Here is a 21668-nt window from a genome sequence, read left to right on the forward strand (position 1 = left end):
TATATATTTGAACATGGCTATCATATCACCCCTTAACTTCCTCTTCTCCAGGCTAAACATGCCCAGCTCCCTTAGCCGTTCCTCATAAGGCATCGTTTCCAGGCCTTTGACCATTTTGGTTGCCCTCCTCTGGACACGTTCCAGTTTGTCAGTGTCCTTCTTGAACTGTGGTGCCCAGAACTGGACACAGAACTGGACACATCAAAGTCCTGCAACTGAATTTAACCCCTCGTTTGTCTCTACCCACCTTCTCTCCAGATATTTGACACCTTTAGCAAACAGCCCAGTCCAGGAACGCACCAAGACTTCAGATCTTTCCATGGGGGCAGTGCTTTTGCTGCTCCCCTTTCAGCCCCCAGAGACTGATGTAGAGGCTGCATCAACACAAGAGGCAGATGTTGGACAGAATCATTTATTGGCCACGGTCTTTTTTACAACGGTCTTTGTTAAAATTAAATACGCAACAGGAAATGGGAGAGCTGCTGGAAGAGGCCTCCTTCACTGTGAAGAAGCCATGATGCTGGAGACACCTGAAAGGGAAGCAGAAAGAGGGAGACTTAAAAGGTGGAAATGCCTTTGAGCAAGTTGGACCAGCGAGCCATCAAGGCTAGGACTGTCCAACCAGAAATGGCTTCACTGAGAAGTAAACTTGGGGTTTTCTTAATGCAAAGCAATGATCTACAACCGAGTTCTCCCTTCTACAGCAGGGGGTACAGTACACTGATTTGTCAACCACAGGCATATGGATGCCCCCCAACCCCCCCAGGAATATTGTAAAGAAGAAGGTTCACACACTTAAATGGGATACTTGCATAGGCTGTACAGACACTGTAATTCTGCACAAAGACAGAAATTGAACAGCTGGCTCTGTCCCTTCCCCCATCTCCCGTAAAAGCCCCCAAGAGCCGCGCTCCCTTTAAAGAGCCGCGTGGAGCATGTGTGCGGCTCTTGGGGGCTTTTCCCCGAGGAGGGAGAAGGGCAACCCGTCAGTGATGGGGAAAAGCCCGCAAGTGCCGCACACACGCTCCACGCGGCTTGTGAAAGGGAGCACTGAGCAGAGCCTGGGATGCATACAGGCTCTGCTCAGCGCTCCCGTTAAATAATATTTTTTCCCTTGCATTCCCCCTCTAAAAACTAGGTGCGTCTTATGGCCAGGTGTGTCTTATGGAGTGAAAAATGTGGTATATTTTTTGCCACCCCTAGCTATCACATAGGCATTGGTAAACTCTTTCCCTGGCCCTTAAGACTCTGTCCAGCCACATCCCCCACTGGCCCTGTGCTGTGTCGTCCTCTGGTGATTTTTCACGGCTGGGTTCTGTCTTTGCACTGGGACAATACCTCTTGCTTATGCAGACAAGAGGATGGAGATTGTGTGACTGGACACACCTTCCACTCATATGTAGTCCCCGGGAGATGACCCACGAGGGGACTGACTCTCAAGTTGGGAAAGGCCCCCCCACCTCTGATATAAATATGTGCCTGAATGTGGGGGGCAATGCCAGCAGTGATTGGGAGCAGGATCTTTCATGCCTTAAGTCATTAGTAAGATGAGTAGGCAAACCTGTACAGTTTATCGACAGGCCGCTGAACTTAGCTTTGCTTCATGCTAGCAAACTGCAGAGAGCTCACAAGCCCTGCTTGCAACACAGCCCCTGTCTAGCTTAGGAAATGCTTCAAGAAACAGGAGGAAAAGAGATGCATTGGTTAGAGAAGCTGAGAAGATGCTCACTGTCAAAGTCTATCTTCTCCACAATGTTCTTGGGCTTGATGCTCTCCTCCTGGTTGCAGATGAAGATCGTCCCAGGCTCCGTCTCTGTCCAGCCGTATTTGCTCATCCAAGACTTAAGCTGGTTGTCTGCAATAAACAAGAGATGCGTCAAGGGGCTGGGTAGAGGATGGACATGCTATAAAAAAAAGTTTCATCCTGCACCTCAAACAAATCCCAGTGGGGAGCAGACATGACTTAACAGTAAATGCTAAAAGCAGAATTCTAAATAACAGCCCAGAACCATGAAGGAGAGAAAACAGATTAAATTAAAAAGCCTGGGGGAAAACAAAATGATCTGTCTGACATCAAAATGCCAGTGCTGGTGCCATCACCAGGAAACCCCACTCCCAGCCGTAAGGGAATATCACATAGCAAGATCAAAAACAGCTTCCAAGGTTTCACTTGGCCTCAGTTGATGCAAAAGGGACAGAATCCTACCTCTCCACTGAAGAACATACACAGAAGGTCAGATCTGTAGGCGCAGACCATCCCCCGATTCAATCTAGCTTGTTAAGAAAATTCCCAAATCCAGATCCACAGGCGACTTGGGGTCATTTCTCTAAGGTAGTCTATTTTAAAGTTTTTATGTGTTTATATACCTATCGCAATTTTAAACTTAAAATCCATTGTTGTATATTGTTTTAAATGTTTGTTTTGCTATTGGGATTGTAGTTCCATTTGTGTTTCTCAAGCTGGTCTCTGACCGTAATAAATTTCATCTGTACACAGAAGGCTGCCCAGCTACCCATTTCTTCACTTACCTCTACCCCAAAAGCCAGTGTTCCCTCTCTGCCACGTATAAAATTTTTTCTCTAGTTCCTGGCTTTAAAAAGAGGTAAATGTATAGGAGGAAGATTTCTAAAGGAACTGAATTATTTTTCCTGGCTCATCTCGGACCACAAGAAACTCTTCATGGACAGCGATGGTCAGAGGGCTGCTACTGATGCGACAAAACTATCACTAAACACAGAGGCCAGTTCCCAAACTCAACAAAGCAGAGCCAGTTACAGATAGGTAGCCGTGTTGGTCTGCCATAGTCAAAACAAAAAATTTTTTTTCCTTCCAGTAGCACCTTAAAGACCAACTAAGTTAGTTCTTGGTATGAGCTTTCGTGTGCATGCACACTTCTTCAGATACACTGAAACAGAAGTTGCCAGATCCTTCTATATAGTGAGAAGGTGGGGAGGGGTATTACTCAGAAGGGTGGTGGGAATGGGTGATTGGCAGATAGCTGTGATGAGCCTGTTGACGACTCTTAACGACTGCAATAGGTCTTACAGGAAAAAGCAAGGGGTGAGAAGGTGAAAAATGGCTTTGTCATGTATAATGAGATAAGAATCCAATGTCTTTGTTCAGACCAGGCCTCTCCATGGTTTTAAGTCTGGTACTGAGTTGCACTTTAGCAGCTTCTCTTTCCAGTCTATTTCAGAAATTCCTTTATTCCTCAAGATCTCAAAGTAGCTGTTTTACTACAAAGGAATTTCAGAAATAGACTGGAAAGAGAAGCTGCTGAATTGCAACTCAGTACCAAACTTAAAACCATGGAGAGGCCTGGTCTGAACAAAGACATTGGATTCTTATCTCATTATACATGACAAAGCCATTTTTCACCTTCTCACCCCTTGCTTTTTCCTGTAAGACCTATTGCAGTCGTTAAGAGTCGTCAACAGGCTCATCACAGCTACCTGCCAATCACCCATTCCCACCACCCTTCTGAGTAATACCCCTCCCCACCTTCTCACTATATAGAAGGATCTGGCAACTTCTGTTTCAGTGTATCTGAAGAAGTGTGCATGCACACGAAAGCTCATACCAAGAACTAACTTAGTTGGTCTTTAAGGTGCTACTGGAAGGAAAAAAAGCAGAGCCAGTTCATGGCTGAAATCAAGGCGACATATCTACAACATCTGCTAGTCATCCAAAAAGGGGATATCAAGACCCTGGCCACCTTCACACATCCCTGCAAATCCTGTCTTGCTGCACAAAAGCAAATCCTGTCTGCTTTGCTCCTCCCAGCTAGTGTACAGCTAGAATAAACCGTGTACCCTGGCTCACCATTACACCCAAAACAAGGACCATTGTTTGTTTGGCAAGCTAATCATCACTGTAGTTGATGAGCTGTCCATGGAGGCGCAGGTCAATTCTATATCCAGGGCAGCTGTCTACCAACTCCATCTGGTACGCAGGCTGAGACCCTACCTGCCCACAGACGGTCTCTCCAGAGTGGTGCATGCTCTAGTTATCTCCCGCTTGGACTACTGCAATGCGCTCTGCGTGCGGCTACCTTTGAAGGTGACTCGTAAACTGCAATTAATCCAGAATGCGGCAGCTAGAGTGGTGACTGGGAGCGGCCGCCGAGACCATATAACACCAGTCCTGAAAGATCTGCATTGGCTCCCAGTACGTTTCCGAGCACAATTGTTGGTGCTGACCTTTAAAGCCCTAAATGGTCTCGGTCCAGTATACCTGAAGGAGTGTCTTCACCCCCACGATTCTGCCCAGACACTGAGGTCCAGCGCTGAGGGCCTTCTGGTGGTTCCTTCGCTGTGAGAAGTGAGGTTACAGGGAATCAGACAGAGGGCCTTCTTGGTAGTGGCGCCTGCCCTGTGGAATGCCCTCCCATCAGATGTCAAGGCAATAAACAACTGTTTTACTTTTAAAAGACAACTGAAGGCAGCCCTGTTTAGGGCAGTTTTTAATGTCTGATGCTGTATTGTTTTTAATATTCAGTTGGAAGCCACCTAGAGTGGCTGGAGAAACCCAGCCAGATGGGCAGGGTATAAATAATAAATATTATTATTATTAAGTGAGGAAGAGCGGTGCACACACAAGTCACTTGTACATGGCAAACCCTGGTTGATGGCTCACTGTGATATGTGCACATGGCTGATGTTATATGTTCCTGAGCTTCTGAGAATGTGTGCAGGATACACACCCTAACAGTTACTCACCTGTGAGGTCGCCCAGCATCTTAGCCAGGAGCCAGCGGTCAATGTGCTGGTACGTGATCCCCACCACGTGACAGATAACTGCAGAGACACAGGACAAGAGGCTTAGAATTGTGGTTCCACATGGGTTCTGAATGAACACAGGTTGCCATTCCTCAGTTAAGGGAAACCATGGTTAATGCTAGCCAAGGTTTCCTTTAACCAAGGAACTAAATATCAAGCTGCATCCCTGTGCTTTACGTTAGGGGGGAAATTGGCTCTGGGAAGGGGCTGTGGAAGGACAGAAAGTACAGTGGTACCTCTGGTTAAATACGCTTCAGGTTACAGACGCTTCAGGTTACAGACTCCACTAACCCAGAAATAGTACCTTGGGTTAAGAACTTTGCTTCAGGATGAGAACAGAAATCGTGTGGCGGTGGCAGCAGGAGGCCCCATTAGCTAAAGTGGTACCTCAGGTTAAGAACGGTTTCAGGTTAAGAACAGACCTCCAGAACGAATTAAGTTCTTAACCCGAGGTACCACTGTACTCTATTCTGAACTTAGAAATGAAAAGCGTAATGCTGGTGGTCGACAAAAGAGGTTTAAAGACTCTCTCAAGGCAAATCTTTAAAAAATGTAGCGTAAACACCGACAATTGGGAAACACTGGCCTGCGAGCGCTCCATTTGGAGGACAGCCTTTACCAAAGGTGTTGTGGGCTTTGAAGACGCTCAAACTCAGAACGCAATGGAGAAACACGCTGCGCGGCGGCAGCGGAAGACCCCATTAGCTAAAGTGGTACCTCAGGTTAAGAACAGTTTCAGGTTAAGAACGGACCTCCGGAACGAATTAAGTTCTTAACCTGAGGTACCACTGTACCATTGGTAAAACCATAGCCTTGTAACGACCCCTCCTCTTAAGGAGGCTGAGTAGAGCACATAAACACACATGGAGCTCAGAAAAGAGTGCTCAGCTCCTCAGGGAAAGGGAAGAATGAGCAAGACGGCAGGCAAAGCAAGCACACTTCTTCCTTTAATCAATCTGGCATCATTTATTTGAAGGGCGGATTTTCCGCACAACCAACAACGTTTCGGTTTAACCAAAAGGAGTTATGTATCGTTAAGGGCTATATTCAGTGCTGCAATGGTAGAATCCTGCTGGCATAACAGGTCTTCCGTTTCCACTCTTCCCTTCCCCCAGAATCTACTCTGGGGGGACCCCCAACTCCAATTTTGAGGGTGTGCAGGAGGCAGAGGTGCAACACTGAACACAGTCCTAAAAGAAATATAGTAGACTGGATTTTAGCGTCTGAAGGGGCAAGGAAGGAGAGTGCAGGAGCAGAGAGAAGCCCACTTACATTTCCTAACAGAGTCCTCAAAGCCAGTGATCCCATCCAGGAGATCCATGTTCTCATCTAAGGCTTGCTAGGAAGGAAACACACAAAGATGTCGCTTTGAATCAAAGCAGCTGAGCCATACGCCCTGACATCCCACCCCGATATTAGCAAGGAGAAGCTAAACTTGCTTTTGAAGTTTAATGAAGCTAAAAATACACCCAAACATCACAAAAGTACATTTAAAGAGTTGCAAAGAAAAAAAGGAATTGCAGAACATCAGAAATAAAAAATTTAAGGCAGCCACATCAGTACACATATCAAATGCAGCACACTTAAAAAAGCTCTGTGTATGCTCTGCAATACTAATGGATATACTTATGTGTCTTTTCTTTTTAATTTCAATTCCTATCTAAAAGATCTCACAGCTGTTTACATACAGGATAAGTTAAAGGAAAAACACTTCAAATGATTTGCACAACAAATGCACAAACAGTATCTATATCCATAAATTTTATACAAAGGAAATAAAATCAAAGAGGCGGGGTAATTGATAATAGAATATTTCAAACAACACAACATGCATGCACTTATTCATCCATTCTCACTCACCATCCACTTCACACAATCACTATAACTATTCCCTAGGCGCAAGCATTACCTTGATCAGCCACTCATAAATAAACCACTCAAATTCACCTGTATTACAACCCATATGCAAAGGGTCACTGCCAAGTGTACACAGGTGCCTGAGCCTCACTGGACCATCTAATACTCCTCTTCCATCTCTCACCGGACAGGGGCCCAGATCTATACAGTGGTGCCTCGCAAGACGAAAAGAATCCGTTCCACGAGTCTCTTCGTCTTGCGGTTTTTTCATCTTGCGAAGCAAGCCCATTAGCGGCTTAGCGGCTTAGCGCTATTAGCGGCTTAGCGGATCAGCCGTTAAGCGGCTTAGCGGATCAGCCGTTAAGCGGCTTAGCGGATCAGCCGATAAGCGGCTTAGCGGATCAGCCGTTAAGCGGCTTAGCGGATCAGCCGATAAGCGGCTTAGCGGATCAGCTGTTAAGCGGCTTAGCGGATCAGCCGATAAGCGGCTTAGCGGATCAGCTGTTAAGCGGCTTAGCGGATCAGCTGATAAGCGGCTTAGCGGATCAGCTGTTAAGCGGCTTTGCGGATCAGCTGATAAGCGGCTTAGCGGATCAGCTGTTAAGCGGCTTAGCGGATCAGCTGATAAGCGGCTTAGCGGATCAGCCGTTAAGCGGCTTAGCGGATCAGCCGATAAGCGGCTTTGCGGATCAGCTGATAAGCGGCTTAGCGGATCAGCTGTTAAGCGGCTTAGCGGATCAGCTGTTAAGCGGCTTAGCGGCTTGGGAAAAAGGGGGGGGGGGGGAGGAAAAAAACCCCGCAGGAACTCGCAAGACATTTTCGTCTTGCGAAGCAAGCCCATAGGAAATTCGTTTTTCGAAGCACCTCCAAAACGGAAAAACCTTTCGTCTAGCGGGTTTTCCGTCTTGTGAGGCATTCGTCTTGCGGGGCACCACTGTACTAGGGAAGGCTCTTGCCCTGGAGAGTATCTAACTCGTTCCATCCACTCACTCCAAACGACAGAATCATAGCTTAAAGTACCGTATTTTTCGCTCTATAGGATGCACTTTTTCCCCTCCAAAAATTAAGGGGAAATGTGTGTGCGTCCTATGGAGTGAATGCAGGCTCCTTGGCTTCAGCGATAGCAACACGAAGCCTCCAAAGCGCAGAGGGAGCGCCCCCTCCACACTCCGGAGGCTTCGCGTTGCTTTCGCTGAAGCCTGGAGAGTGAGAAGGGTCGGTGCGCACCAACCCCTCTCGCTCTTCAGGCTTCAGAGATAGCCGCCTGAAGCCTTTGGAGCGCAACGGGACCTCGCGCTGCGCTCCGAAGGCTTTGGGTTCCTTTTGCTGAAGCCGGGAGAGCAAGACTCTCCTGGCTTCAGCAGAGAGGGAGAGCTGCGCAGCGCCCCTTCAGCCAAGAGGGAGGAGAAATGGAAGGGGCTCCGTTTCTCCTGCCGCTTCGCTGAAGGGGCGCTGAGCAGAGAGGGGGAGAATTATTATTTTCCTGTTCTCCCCCTCCTATGGTCTGGTGCATCCTATAGAGCGAAAAATACGGTACATGCTACACACCCTCAACATCCGTTAAAGAATCAACCAACTCTGGCAGCCAACACAAACACCCTCAATGTGACCCTGAAGATCACCACCCACTCAAGGTGTTTTGCCTCTATGCTCCTGTCGACATGTCCTGATTGTTCTTGAAAGAAAGAAAAGAAAAGCGAAGACAAGACAAGTTTCAACCTGGCAATCATCTCTTGGGCTCGTATGTCATTCAAAAGCAAATATATATATATTGCAAATCACAAAAGATTTGTTGAGTAAGAGATGAGCTTGGCTTACCCAGAAAGCCTGGAAGTGGCAGGTCTCCAGCAGCTCACCCAGGTATAAGATCTGACGGATGGGTCTTTCCTCTTGCTGGGAGAAATGCCATTAAGGCGGCAAATGCCACAGGGGGGAAGGTGTGAGGTTTCTTGCCCCAAATCTTAGGGATAGGGGAGGCTAGGAAATATTAACAGCCCACTGTATAGTCAGAACAGAGGTCTTTATGCAGCTACAAGGAAAGACACTGTTATCCATTAACATAAGCAGAACAGCATCCTTTCTTAAATACTGTTACAGGGTCATCACGTGGACAGTAATTCCACAGATTAGTTCACCCCTCCCACTCCTTCTGTGTTGGAACTCCTATTTGGAGACTTCCCTGGCTTTTTTCTGGCCCATGTAGGACCAGTCTGGATAGTTGGCCTTGGTGAAGACTTGACGTTTTCATGAAGTTTTTGATTTGAGTTTCCATTGAAATGAGGCTGTATTTTAATGTTTTTATGAAGTATTTTAATCTTGTTTTTTAAGCTGTATTTCAATCAATTGTTTTTATATTTGGTGATAGCTGCTCTGAGCCCAGTCTTGGCTGGGGAGGGCAAGGTATAAATAAAAATTATTATTATTATTATTAGCACCAACTTTATTTCTCGCTGGAGAGAATCTAATAACTGTTTGCTTTCTTATTTAAAAGTGAGAGCAGTTGCAGACTCTCTCCCCAGTATTCTTTGGTGAAACCCAGTATCTTTTTATGCAGCCAGCACAATCATAACACCTCCATTCTGCACGTTATGCATTATACATCGTGCCACTTGCTGGAAACTGCAGGAGGACTTTTGCGCGCCAGTCCTCCTTGAAGGTTTCCCACAGGAATCTGTGAGAACAGGATGCTGGACTAGATGGGCCACCAGCAGACTCCTATTTTGTTTCTGTGATGCCTCCTCCTTACGAAGTGCAGACTGCAGGGAAACATCTCCTCCCCCCACCCCCAATCCCTGGTTCTTCTTTCCATTTTTTCCTCACTTAACGCTCATTCCCAAGAAGAGCTTCAAGGAACCTGAAAACTTGCTCACTACTTTGTGGCATCTTAGGTAAAGGTAAAGGGACCCCTGATCATTAGGTATAGTCCTGGCCGACTCTGTGGTTGCGGCGCTCATCTCGCTTTATTGGCCGAGCGAGCCGGCGTACAGCTTCCGGGTCATGGGGCCAGCATGACTAAGCCACTTCTGGCAAACCAGAGCAGTGCACGGAAACACCGTTTACCTTCCCGCCAGAGCGGTACCTATTGATCTACTTGCACTTTGACGTGCTTTCAAGCTGCTAGGTTGGCAGGAGCAGGGACTGAGCAATGGGAGCTCACCCCATTGCAGGGATTTGAACCGCCAACCTTCTGATCAGCAAGTCCTAGGCTCTGTGGATTAACCCACAGCGCCACCCACATCCCTTTTTTTGGATTTTAAAAAACGAAATGGACCAGCATGGCTCTTGCAACTGACATATACTGGGTGAGATGAAGTATCTTTTATGTCCTGACAATTTCAGTGGGAAGGAAACACAACTTTAGCCTAGCTGGCAGCGGTTGCAATGCAGCTTGGGGCTACGGGTGGCACTGAGGTCCAAAAAACTGAAGGTTTACTGCCTTAGGATGGTAATATTTCACATTTTCTTATCAATTTTAGAACACTCATTGCACTTCACACACATTCTCCCAGGAACTCAACAACTTTGTTAAGAAAAGAACAATAGTGTTGTCCCCATGTTGTAAGTGGAGGAGCAAGGCATCTGTGAGTTGGAATGGAATGGAAGTTGAATCTGGGACTTCTTGGTTCATAGCTCAAGTCTTTGCTCCTGTGCAGCACTCACTTCCCCTCGGATAAAGGATACATGAGCCTGGTCAATCATGCACTTGCAGAGTGTGAAATCTGTGTGGGGCAGGTTGGTCAGAGCTTTCAGGAGGATCTGGGCAGTGACTGTGGTTTGGAAGAAGGCAGGGTTAAACTGATACCTGGATATGAGATAAAAAGAAAGAATATATTGGGACCTCAGACAGAAAGCAGATCAGCATGTATGTATCGGTACTAGAAATTAATGGTCAAGACTGAATTAGGTCTACCCGGTGTGCCTAGGACCCTCATACCTACAGGACCGCCTCTCCCAGTATACCCCACGGAGAGCCTTAAGGTCCATAAATAGCAACACCCTAGTGGTCCCGGGCCCTAAGGAAGTTAGATTAGCTTCAACCAGAGCCAGGGCCTTTTCAACACTGGCTCCGGCCTGGTGGAACGCTCTGCCTCATGAGACCAGGGCCCTGCAGGATCTGATTTCTTTCCACAGGGCCTGTAAGACAGAGTTGTTCTGCCTGGCCTTTGGCTTGGAGCCAATTTGATTCTCTCACCCTCTTTCTTTTTTCTTTTTCCTTTCTCCTCCTGTGATGAGGCTGCATTTTAATATTTTAATGTTTCAATATTTTAATGTTGTATTTTAAGTTTGTCTTTATGTTGCATTCATTCAACTCATTTTTACCATTGCTTGTTAGCCACCCTGAGCCCGGCCTTGGCTGGGGAGGGCGGGGTATAAATAAAAATTATTATTATTATTAAAAGTAGTCAAATGCAACCCTATAGGTCCAAGTGCTTCACTGTCCTTCAAAAAACTTGCACCAACCTTGAGAGGCACTTGGTTCACAAACCCATTTACAGATTTAGCCCCAAGGCTCTTCACCAAATCAGGGCCTAGGTCAAGCTGGGCACTGGCCCCCAAGCACACCTAGTTTGCCCTCACTTCTTGGAACTGTTTTCAATAGCTGACTCAGCCCCGCCCCCTGCAAAAAAAGGGGAAGCAAGGAGCCACTCACAGTTTGAGCACAGCCAGGTTGGCCTCCAGGTCGTAGGCATTCTCCTTGGCTTGTGTCTCCACGTAGCGCTCTAGCGTGGCCAGATTCTCCGGGTTGTACCTGAAACGCAGAACAGGTTGGGGTGAGGAACGCTAAGGCCGCATCCACACCATACGCAGTCAGCACCGTGGTGCTACATTTAGCAGTCGTGGCTTAGCCCGCCCCCCCAAAACAATCCTGGGAGCTGTGGTTTGTTCAGGGCGCTGAACCTCCTCCCACCATCTCACAGAACTACAATTCCCAGAGTGGTTTGACAGCCGATGCCTCCTTCACAGGGGAACTCTCGGGATCATAGCTCCAGGAAGCGGGGGAAACAAGGGAAGGCTCCCAACAATTTTCCTATACGGTGGTACCTCGGGTTACATACGCTTCAGGTTACGGACCTGAAATTGTAAGAACTTTGCTTCAGGATGAGAACAGAAATTGTGCTCCGGTGGGGCGGCCGCAGCGGGAGGCCCCATTAGCTAAAGTGGTACCTCAGGTTAAGAATGGACCTTCAGAACGAATTAAGTTCTAAACCAGAGGTACCACTGTATTGGAGACTCCCAAACTGGTTGTAATGAGCGATTTAATATCCTGGCCAAGGCCACCCTGTTGGGAGGACTTCCAGGCCTCCATGACAACTATGGGGTTACCTGCAAATGATCCTTTTCAGCGAGGCACCAAGGAGGGGAAATGACAAAGTACAGAACATGATTGTTAAAGCCCCCACAGCCAGGCCCCCATGAAGAATCCAGAGATTGTGTTGTGTATTATTTTATATACATTCATAGACATGGAAGAGCAGCCATACATAGCGGAATACTCAATTTATTCAGAATGGCATAACCACAGTCCTATGCAAAGTTTCCTGGAAGAACCCAATACAGTGGTACCTCGGGTTACAGATGCTTCAGGTTACAGACCAGAAATAGTACCTCGGGTTAAGAACTGCTTCAGGATGAGAACAGAAATCGTGCTGCGGCGGTGCAGCGGCACCAGGAGGCCCCATTAGCTAAAGTGGTGCTTCAGGCTAAGAACGGACCTCCGGAATGAATTACGGTAAGTTCTTAACCTGGGGTACCACTATAGTTTCAACACATTGCCTAGGTGTACATCTCAAGACAAAGTCGCTCGGGGACAGTTTGGGTGACAAAAGCGGCTAGTAAAAGTCTGTATAGTTAAAGCTCTGGTTTTCCCAGTAGTGATGGATGGAAGTGAGAGCTGGACCATAAAGAAGGCTGATCGCCGAAGAATGGATGCTTTTGAATTCTGGTGCTGGAGGAGACTCTTGAGAGTCCCATGGACTGCAAGAAGATCAAACCTCTCCATTCTGAAGGAAATCAGCCCTGAGTGCTCACTGGAAGGCCAGATCCTGAAGCTGAGGCTCCAATACTTTGGCCACCTCATGAGAAGAGAAGACTCCCTGGAAAAGACCCTGGTGTTGGGAAAGATGGAGGGCACAAGGAGAAGGGGACGACAGAGGACGAGATGGTGGGACAGTGTTCTCAAAGCTACCAGCATGAGTTTGACCAAACTGCGGGAGGCAGTGGAAGACAGGAGTGCCTGGCGTGCTCTGGTCCAGGGGGTCACGAAGAGTCGGACACGACTAAACAACAACATGCTTTATTATCCCTAATTACATCTATACATCAGCTGTTTTGCTGTCTTGAGAAGTCCAGAGGAGGAGAGAAACCTGGGGTGAGTGGAGCGTTTGAGAATATGACGGTGGGATGATCACAGAATCACAGATTTGGAAAGGACCTCTGAGGGGCATCTCGGCCAACCCCCTGCAATGGAGCTACCTCAATTTAAGCAGCCTCAACTTAAAAGAACATAAGGCTTTCCTGTTCCAAGTTGATATCTGCAGTTCCCGGCTGCCAGGGACACGCTCTCGTTCACACTCTCTCTCACTCTCAGCTCCCCGGCTCCACGCCAGCTCTGCCGCTGCTCCAGTTGGCCGAGGGGATCGAAGTCATCTCACCCCTCCATGCCTTGCCCAGCAGAGAAACCGCGCCCCTTACACCCCTCCTGGACAACTGCGGTCTACCCGCCTGTGACTCCCAAGCCTCCCCCGATCTCCTGCCCCCTTCCCCCTTCGTTTTGAGAGTTTCACAGGGAGCGAAAGAAGAGCTTTGCACCTTGCCCGGCAGAGAAACCGTGCGCCTTGCACCCTGCCTTGGCAATGGCCGCCCACCCGTGATCTCTTCTCTTCCAATTGCTCCACCTGCATATTACTCCAGGACAGTGGCGTAGCGTGGGGGGTGCAGGGGGGGCCGGCCGCACCGGGCGCAACATCTGGGGGTTAGGGTTAGGGGGCGCAAATTCACAGGTTAGGGGGCGCAAATTCACGGGTTAGGGGGCGCAAATTCACGGGTTAGGGGGCGCAAATCCACGGGTTAGGGGGCGCAAATCCACGGGTTAGGGGGCGCAAATCCACGGGTTAGGGGGCGCAAATCCACGGGTTAGGGGGCGCAAATTCACGGGTTAGGGGGCGCAAATTCACGGGTTAGGGGGCGCAAATCCACGGGTTAGGGGTGCAAATTACTTGCTTTGCCCCGGGTGCTGACAACCCACGCTACGCCACTGCTCCAGGAGAGCAGGGTGTCATGTTTCCCGGGGACATTTAATGAGGATGAGATTGTTGGACGGTGTTCTCGAAGCTACCAGCATGAGTTTGACCAAACTGCAGGAGGCAGTGGAAGACAGGAGTGCCTGGCGTGCTCTGGTCCAGGGGGTCACGAAGAGTCGGACGCGACTAAACGACAACGGGTATAAATGACGTAACGCAGGCGGGAAAGGCGGCGTGCCTCTGAGCACGTGCAGAGTACCCCTCAAGGAAACAAGGGAAGCCCCCAACCCGCGTCGCTTGGTTTCTGAAGTCGCCCCGGAAGGAGGGTGGTGGTGGTTGCCTTGGTAACCGCGACCAGGTCCCTCCCACCCCACCCCCTGTCAATCAGCCCCCCCCCTCTCCGGGTCAGCACCTGTCGATGCCCTTCAGCAGCTTCCCCACGTTCGCCCGCATCTGCTCGAAGAGCGCCATGGCACGCGGAACCGGGAGCGGAGAAGGAGGCGCCGGCGGCGGAAAAGGAAGGGAAAGGACCGCGGCCTCAGCACAGGAAGCGGAAGTAGCGGGAACAGAAGACACTTCCGGCCGGGCAGCCTCCTGCTTCCGCTTCCGCCGAAGGAGGGAGCGCCGCAGGCTAGAGGTGCGTGACGCGCATGCGTCGCGGAGAAAAGGGCCGAGGAGAGGCGGGGGACGTTCCTGGCCCCGCCCCCTTCGGGTTTCCGCTTCGGCTCCTCCCCCTCCCTTCGAAGATTCTATGCAGCTCTTTTGCGCGAGGACTAGAAACTTGTGCTTGGTTTTTGAAATCGGAACTTTTCTTGGGCGCAGATTTAAGCTGCACTGGACTTAAATTGCACTAAGCAGAGATCCTGCTGGCTGGGACCAGCGCCTGAGCAACAGCCATGCATGCAGTTCAAATGGAGGTGCCAGTGGGTTACAGCGGTTCTCCACCTGTGGGTCCCCAGATGTTGGTGAACTACAACTCCCATCATCCCTGAGCTCTGGCCTTGCTAGCTAGGGGTGATGGGAGTTGTAGTTCAGCAACATCTGGGGACCCACAGGTGGAGAAAGGCTACCGGGTGCATGATTCTGGCCACCCTTTAGGATGCAGCTGGGCCATTTTTAGCTCCACGCCCCCCCGTAACGTTTTGGATTCGATAAGGATCTTGTGCTCTACCAGGATCAGCCAGGGATCCACTGGTTGGACATCCCTGCAATAGGATATACAGTGGTACCTCGGGTTACATACGCTTCAGGTTACATACGCTTCAGGTTACAGACTCCGCTAACCCAGAAATAGTGCTTCAGGTTAAGATCTTTGCTTCAGGATGAGAACAGAAATCGTGCTCCGGCGGCGCGGCAGCAGCAGGAGGCCCCATTAGCTAAAGTGGTGCTTCAGGTTAAGAACAGTTTTCAGGTTAAGAACGGACCTCCGGAACGAATTAAGTACTTAACCCGAGGTACCATTGTACCAGTTCGCTGAGCTGTGGTTTCTTCAGGGAGGGAACCTTCGCACGGTGGCAGAACACCTGCAGGAAGGCACCTGGTTCACTTTGCACCATCTCCAGTGAAAAGGTTCAAGGAGTGGGGGAAGGGGAACACGGGTCTCTGGCTGAGACCCTGGAGAGCCGGCGTCAGGCAAGACAAGGCTGCATCGTGGGCATATAGTCTGACCCAGTGGTAACAAGGAACGGTAGCGTAGTGGCAAAATCAGAAGCAAAGTGATTGATAGTCACAGCTATGCCCCCTTCTAAAATTACACAATGATTTGTAATTGTGGATGTATTGCAACAATCGGTGCAAATCTCTAGCTGTTGCCTTTCTGCTAGATCATACTGTGTTCTGTGCACATACATAAGCAAATGTTTTGGAGCACCTTGCATTTTCAGTATTCCTGCATGCTTAGTTTTGGAGCATACAATGGACAGAAAGCTCCTCTTTCTTGCTGGTCAGGCGGCTCTAGGATGCTGGAGACTGAGACCCAGCTGCAGAAATAGTAAGGGATCTTCAACTTCTAGTGACCCCGGACTATACCTGAAATATACTCAGAGTCGCAAAGTGATTTCATGCTCTTTATTCAGCTCATAGTGGTGAGGAGGAATGAATGAATGAAAGTCCCCTCAAAGTATCTGCTTTATATACATTATTTACACAATGGGCTGCACATGATTGGCTAATTCCGGAATTCTACTGTAAGCCAATCAAGTTGTGGATTCACTTCTATCTGGAGCATGATTGGGTAGTTCCTGCCAACCAATCATACTGCTGCATGTTCTAGGACCAATCAGACTGCTGCATTCTGAATCCTATTGTTCTAGGACCAATCAGACTGCTGCATTCTGAATCCTATTGTTCTAGGACCAATCAGACTGCTGCGGTTCGGATCCTATTCAACTCAGTACATAACAATACCACTGATAAGGGAGCTTCCTTTGATCTTTGCACTCCTGCAGGCATCATAAGCACGTAGTTAAACAATGGAACTCACTTCCGCAATAAGCTTTTGACCGCCTACTTGGACGGTTTAAAAGAAGATTGGACAAATTAATGGGCAGCTCTCCGTGGCTGAGAGCTGTCCATGGAGGGGTACGTCAATTCTGTGTCCAGGGTAGCTGTCTACCAGCTCCATCTGGTACGCAGGCTGAGACCCTCCCTGCCCGCAGACTGTCTTGCCAGAATGGTGCATGCTCTGGTTATCTCCCGCTTGGACTACTGCAATGCGCTCTCTGTGGGGCTACCTTTGAAGGTGACTCAGAAACTGCAGTTACAGATAGGTAGCTGTGTTGGTCTGCCATAGTCAAAACAAAACAAAATTTTTTCCTTCCAGTAGCACCTTAAAGACCAACTAAGTTAGTTCTTGGTATGAGCTTTCGTGTGCATGCACACTTCTTCAGATACACTGAAACAGAAACTGCAGTTTATCCAGAATGTGGCACCTAGACTGCTGACTGGGAGCAGCTGCCAAGACCACATAACACCGGTCCTGAGAGACCTGCATTGACTCACAGTACATTTCCAAGCACAATTCAAAGTGTTGGTGCTGACCTTTAAAGCCCTCAAAGGCCTCGGCCCTGTATATCTGAAGGAGCATCTCCACCCCCAGAGACTGGGGTCCAGCGCCGAGGGCCTTCTGGCGATTCCCTCACTGCGAGAACCCAAGTTACAGGGAACCAGGCAGAGGGCCTTCTCGGTGGTGGTGCCCGCTCTGTGGAACGCCCTCCCATCAGATGTCAAGGAAATAAGCAACTATCAGACTTTTAGAAGACATCTGAAGGCAGCCCTGTTTAGGGAAGTTTTTAATGTTTAATGCTGTATTGTGCTTTTAATACTCTGTTGTGAGCCGCCCAGAGTGGCTGGCGAAACCCAGCCAGGTGAGCGGGGTATAAATTATTATTATTATTATTATTATTATTATTATTATTATTATTATTATTAAGGCTCAAAGGTGGGAGGCAGCATGATTTTGAATTCAAGTGGCTGGAGTGCTGTAGTGCTTCGGGTCTTGCTTGCAGGTTTTCCACTGACGCACTGAGAAGAGGATGCTGGCCAGGGGCCACATTCCTTTCTGGGTAGCCATCGGAGAGCCATATGTCAGTGGTGGGTGGGGCCAGGGGAAAAAGTGGGCGGAGCAATGAATGTACATTTTACCTTCGTACAGTAGGCCAGTTCCTGCAAACACAGAGCCTTCACTCTTCTTCATCACCAAGAAGCGTTATCAGAGTTCTAGACACATTGTGGGCATGCAAAAGCACTCAAGGAAGATTTGCAGCCAGGCCTGTCCAGGGTGTGACCAGTGAGAGTCCCAAGGGCCGCATTGTGGCCCCTGGCGCGGAGTTCCCCGCCGGTGCGCCAGCCCCAGCCCCTTCCCCGGGGGAAACCGATCCTGCAAAAGGGCCAGCGAAGAGGAGGAGATAGAGCAGGGGTCAGCAATTTTTTTCAGCAGGGGGCTAGTCCACTGTCCCTCAGACCTTGGGGGGCGGGGCGGACTATATTGGGGAGGGATTAATGAATTCCTAGGCCCCACAAATAACCTAGAGATGCATTTTAAATAAAAGGGCACATTCTACTCATGCATTTTAAATAAAAGGGCACAGTAAAAACACACTGATTCCCGGACCGTCCGCGGGCCGGATTTAGAAGGTGATTGGGCCGGAACCGGCCCCCAGGCCTTAGGTTGCCTACCCATGCGTTAGAGGAACTGATGTGATCTCTGTATACCCGCCACAGGGCTTTAAAGGCCACGGTGGAGCTCGCACAAACCAATCGTGCATCAAATCAGGAAGCGGAACCCTGAGAAATTTATAAAGTGCCCTGACCACATTGCTGTTCTGACGCCCACGCGCTGTGAGAGAGTCGCAGACTTTGCAAACCTCCGCCTTGGGGTGGCAGGGGGTGGGGTGCGGATTCACTGAACAATGGATGCCCAGGAAAGAGCTGCCCTAGACATTTCTACCCGAAACCCCCAAGAGGACTTTGAACTTCTGCTGAGAGTTGGCGGAGGGACCTATGGAGAAGTCTATAAGGTAAGCAACCAAACCACTGCTCCTTCCTGGAGAGACTGAATGGCTGAGGGCATCACACATTTGGGGCTACGACTTCCACAGCTGCACACTCAGCCCCACTCACCTCACAGAGTGTTTGTTGTGGGGAAGGAAGGGAAAGGAGAATGTTAGCCGCTTTGAGACTCCTTCGGGTAGGGATAAAGCGGGATGTCAAATCCAAACTCCTCCTCCTCCTCCTCCTCCTTCTTCTTCTTCACACTAATTGACCAGCAAAAACAGGATTCCTCATAATATAATCTTAGCTCTGGCAGGGAAAACCCACCTCTTCCATTTGCATCAATTAAAATGCTCTATTTTATTCTTGGTTTCTTCCCCTGCCAGGTATATTTTGTAATATCTCTCTCTGCCACTCTTTGAAACACCCTGCGCTGCCAATCACTGGAGCTGTTGGAAATAGAAAAAGCATCTTCGGCAATACAGCCGCATACTAATTGAACTGGGTTTGAGGACAAAAGAAATAAATATGAAGTAGGGTTCGCCTGTGGAACTCATAGCTGCATGATATTGGAAAAGCTGAGAAGTGGGTTGTTGGCCACATTTTCATCCCGCCATTCCCCTAAAAGCCTTGGGAAAACATTGATCACTCCCTCCTTTTATCTTCACAGCAACCCTGTGGTGTAGGTTAGCGCAGTCCTATGAATCTTTAGAAGTAGAATCATAGAATCATAGAATTGGAAGAGACCACAAGGGCCATCGAGTCCAACCCCCTGCCAAGCAGGAAACACCATCAGAGCACTCCTGACATATGGTTGTCAAGCCTCTGCTTAAAGACCTCCAAAGAAGGAGACTCCACCACACTCCTTGGCAGCAAATTCCACTGTCGAACAGCTCTTACTGTCAGGAAGTTCTTCCTAATGTTTAGGTGGAATCTTCTTTCTTGTAGTTTGGATCCATTGCTCCGTGTCCGCTTCTCTGGAGTAACGGCAGCTGTGCTCAATTCTCTTACGTGTTCCTCCCAATATGTGCGCCATTGCCGTCCTTGTGTGTGTCATAGCTGAGTATGAATTCGTTGCTCTGTTGAGTGCTTCATCCACCACACAGTACCGATTTCTGTGCCCGAGGCACTGTCTGCTTTTTAAAGCCGCGAGACAGGCTGCACTTCACGGGTTCAGCTTTCTGCCTCACTACTATGTTGGGAAAAGCTGCACCAGCCGCATTTCCACCTGCCGTGTTGTACTTAAAGGCGCAGGAGCCCTGACTGGGAGAGAAAGCGCATGGCAATAGTCCTTCTGTCTGCCTTGGTAATTCTTTCCATGGAACATTGTTGTTGTTGTTTAGTCATTGAGTCGTGTCCGACTCTTTGTGACCCCATGGACCAGAGCATGCCAGGCACTCCTGTTTTCCACTGCCTCCCGCAGTTTGGTCAAACTCATGTTCGTAGCTTCGAGAACACCGTCCCACCATCTCGTCCTCTGTCGTCCCCTTCTCCTTGTGCCCTCCATCTTTCCCAACATCAGGCTCTTTTCCAGGGAGTCTTCTCTTCTCATGAGGTGGCCAAAGTACTGGAGCCTCAGCTTCAGGATCTGTCCTTCCTGTGAGCACTCAGGGCTGATTTCCTTAAGAATGGACATAAGAGAGGTAAAATGCAAGGGACATTTATGGGATGGCCACTTTAAGTAAGAGATGGAGGCTCCCTCTCCCCTGACAATGTGAAATCAGAAAAGGGCAGGCAAAATGTTCAATGTGGTAGAGGCTAAGCAAATCAGTCTCTTAAGCTTAAGCCAAGAAAAAGTATTCTCTATAAGATTGAATATCAATATACGTATCAAGACTTTGAGATTAGACCACTGAAGAAGCCCGAAAAACTATCTTGGGAGTGGGCTACCTGCAGGCCCCAGTAAAAGGGCCCCATCGGGGGCGAACAGCGGCCTCTTGATCATAGCTGTCAACGTTTCCCTTTTTAAAGGGAAATTCCCTTATTCCGAATAGGATTCCTCGCAAGAAAAGGGAAAAGCTGACAGCTATGCTCTTGATTACTTGGACTGCCAGGGCGATACAGGTGCAAAATGCCGGCACCCTGTCTACAACTTCATTAACATCTATCTACAACTCCACTAGCATCTCTTGGTATTGTGAATAACACCAAACTTACCTTTTGTTGGTATCTTCATGAATTTATCTAAAAGACTGAGTTAAGCATTTGAAAAATCTATTGAAACCAGACATTATAAGTTGATATTAGGTTGGGTAGTTCGCTTTGTTTATGTTTTGTGTTTTTCTCAGAAGATTGATAAAGTATGTATAATTATTGTTCTGTGCATATTAATCGGCAATGTGTTGCATGAATCGCACTACCCCATGAGGCAAGGCTGCAGCATATGGGAATTTTCAGTGTGGGGGGGGGGGGAAAGACAAGCAGGCGGCGATGCGATAGGAGTGTATAAAATTCGGCGCAGCATGGAGAAAGTGGACAGAGGTAGTTTTTTCTCTCCTGTTGTCACACTAGAATTCGTGGATGTTCAGTGAAGCTGCATGTTGTAAGATGGGCCATTGCAATTCGGCAGGCTCCAAATAAAGGACCATTTGGTCCTCTCAAGAGGCCAGATTTGGCCCTTGGGGACTCTAGTTCCTGACTTCTCCTGCTCACCTTTCCCTCCTCATTTCCAGCTCAAGGCTCAGCCCTAGAAGCTCCTTTCAGCGGTTGGAAAACATGATGGGTACATTTATTTCTTGGGCCGTAAGCCGCCATGACGGGACACGGGTGGCGCTGTGGGTTAAACCACAGAGCCTAGGACTTGCTGATCAGAAGGTCGGCGGTTCAAATCCCCGCGACGGGGTGAGCTCCCATTGCTCGGTCCCTGCTCCTGCCAACCTAGCAGTTCGAAAGCACGCCAGTGCAAGTAGATAAATAGGTACCACTCCGGCAGGAAGGTAAACGGCGTTTCCGTGCGCTGCTCTGGTTCGCCAGAAGCGGCTTAGTCATGCTGGCAACATGACCCGGAAGCTGTACACCGGCTCCCTCGGCCAGTAAAGCGAGATGAGCGCTTCAACCCCAGAGTTGGCCACGACTGGACCTAATGGTCAGGGGTCCCTTGACCTTTTAAGCTGCCATGACAAGTATCAATGCAGAATAAGCACCTGGGACGCTTCTATAATTATCTATTTCTATTGCCAGCAAATGGAAATTGAATTTTGTTTGGCTTTGACTGCAATAGACTGTTCAAGATACCTCGCAACTTATCTCCTTGTAAGCATCATGTGCACAGACACAAAATGTGAAAATTAACAGCCTTAG

The 21668-nt window shown here is 48.7% G+C and overlaps 2 protein-coding genes across 4 annotated transcripts in view; one reads left to right on the plus strand and one right to left on the minus strand.

The window, feature by feature from the left end:
* Nucleotides 1-398: 398 nt before the first annotated feature.
* On the minus strand, nt 399-14553 carry EIF3K (eukaryotic translation initiation factor 3 subunit K). The gene is made up of 8 exons (XM_083628061.1): nt 14290-14553; nt 11288-11386; nt 10318-10438; nt 8455-8529; nt 6052-6118; nt 4720-4797; nt 1730-1855; nt 399-530 (listed from the first exon to the last, which is right to left on the minus strand). The coding sequence occupies exons 1-8, from the start codon at nt 14346-14348 to the stop codon at nt 499-501; spliced, it is 657 nt and encodes a 218-aa protein (XP_083484187.1). The 5' UTR covers nt 14349-14553; the 3' UTR covers nt 399-498.
* Nucleotides 14554-18045: 3492 nt separating this feature from the next.
* The window catches only part of MAP4K1 (mitogen-activated protein kinase kinase kinase kinase 1), a 72695-nt gene continuing 69072 nt past the window's right edge, over nt 18046-21668 (plus strand). Inside the window, exon 1 of one of the 3 annotated variants that reach the window (XM_083626991.1) lies at nt 18046-18394. In XM_083626991.1, coding sequence (XP_083483117.1) covers nt 18287-18394 — 108 coding nt within the window. In that variant the 5' untranslated portion in view covers nt 18046-18286. The remainder of the gene's footprint in view (nt 18395-21668) is intronic. The other 2 variants (XM_083626990.1, XM_083626992.1) reach the window with 2 other exon arrangements.

Source organism: Podarcis filfolensis, assembly GCF_964270895.1.
Source record: "Podarcis filfolensis genome assembly, chromosome: 8".
In the NCBI taxonomy this organism is placed as follows: Eukaryota; Metazoa; Chordata; class Lepidosauria; order Squamata; family Lacertidae; genus Podarcis; species Podarcis filfolensis.

Excerpts from the sequence above, each read along its gene's own strand:
- EIF3K (XM_083628061.1), bottom strand. The coding sequence starts at position 14,348 with ATGGCGCTCTTCGAGCAGATGCGGGCGAACGTGGGGAAGCTGCTGAAG. Across the intron at positions 8,530-10,317 it reads GCATGATTGACCAGGCTCAT|CAAGAGGAAAGACCCATCCG; the intron begins GTATCCTTTATC and ends CATTTCTCCCAG. Across the intron at positions 531-1,729 it reads GGAGAAGATAGACTTTGACA|GTGTCTCCAGCATCATGGCT; the intron begins GTGAGCATCTTC and ends CTTCCCTTTCAG.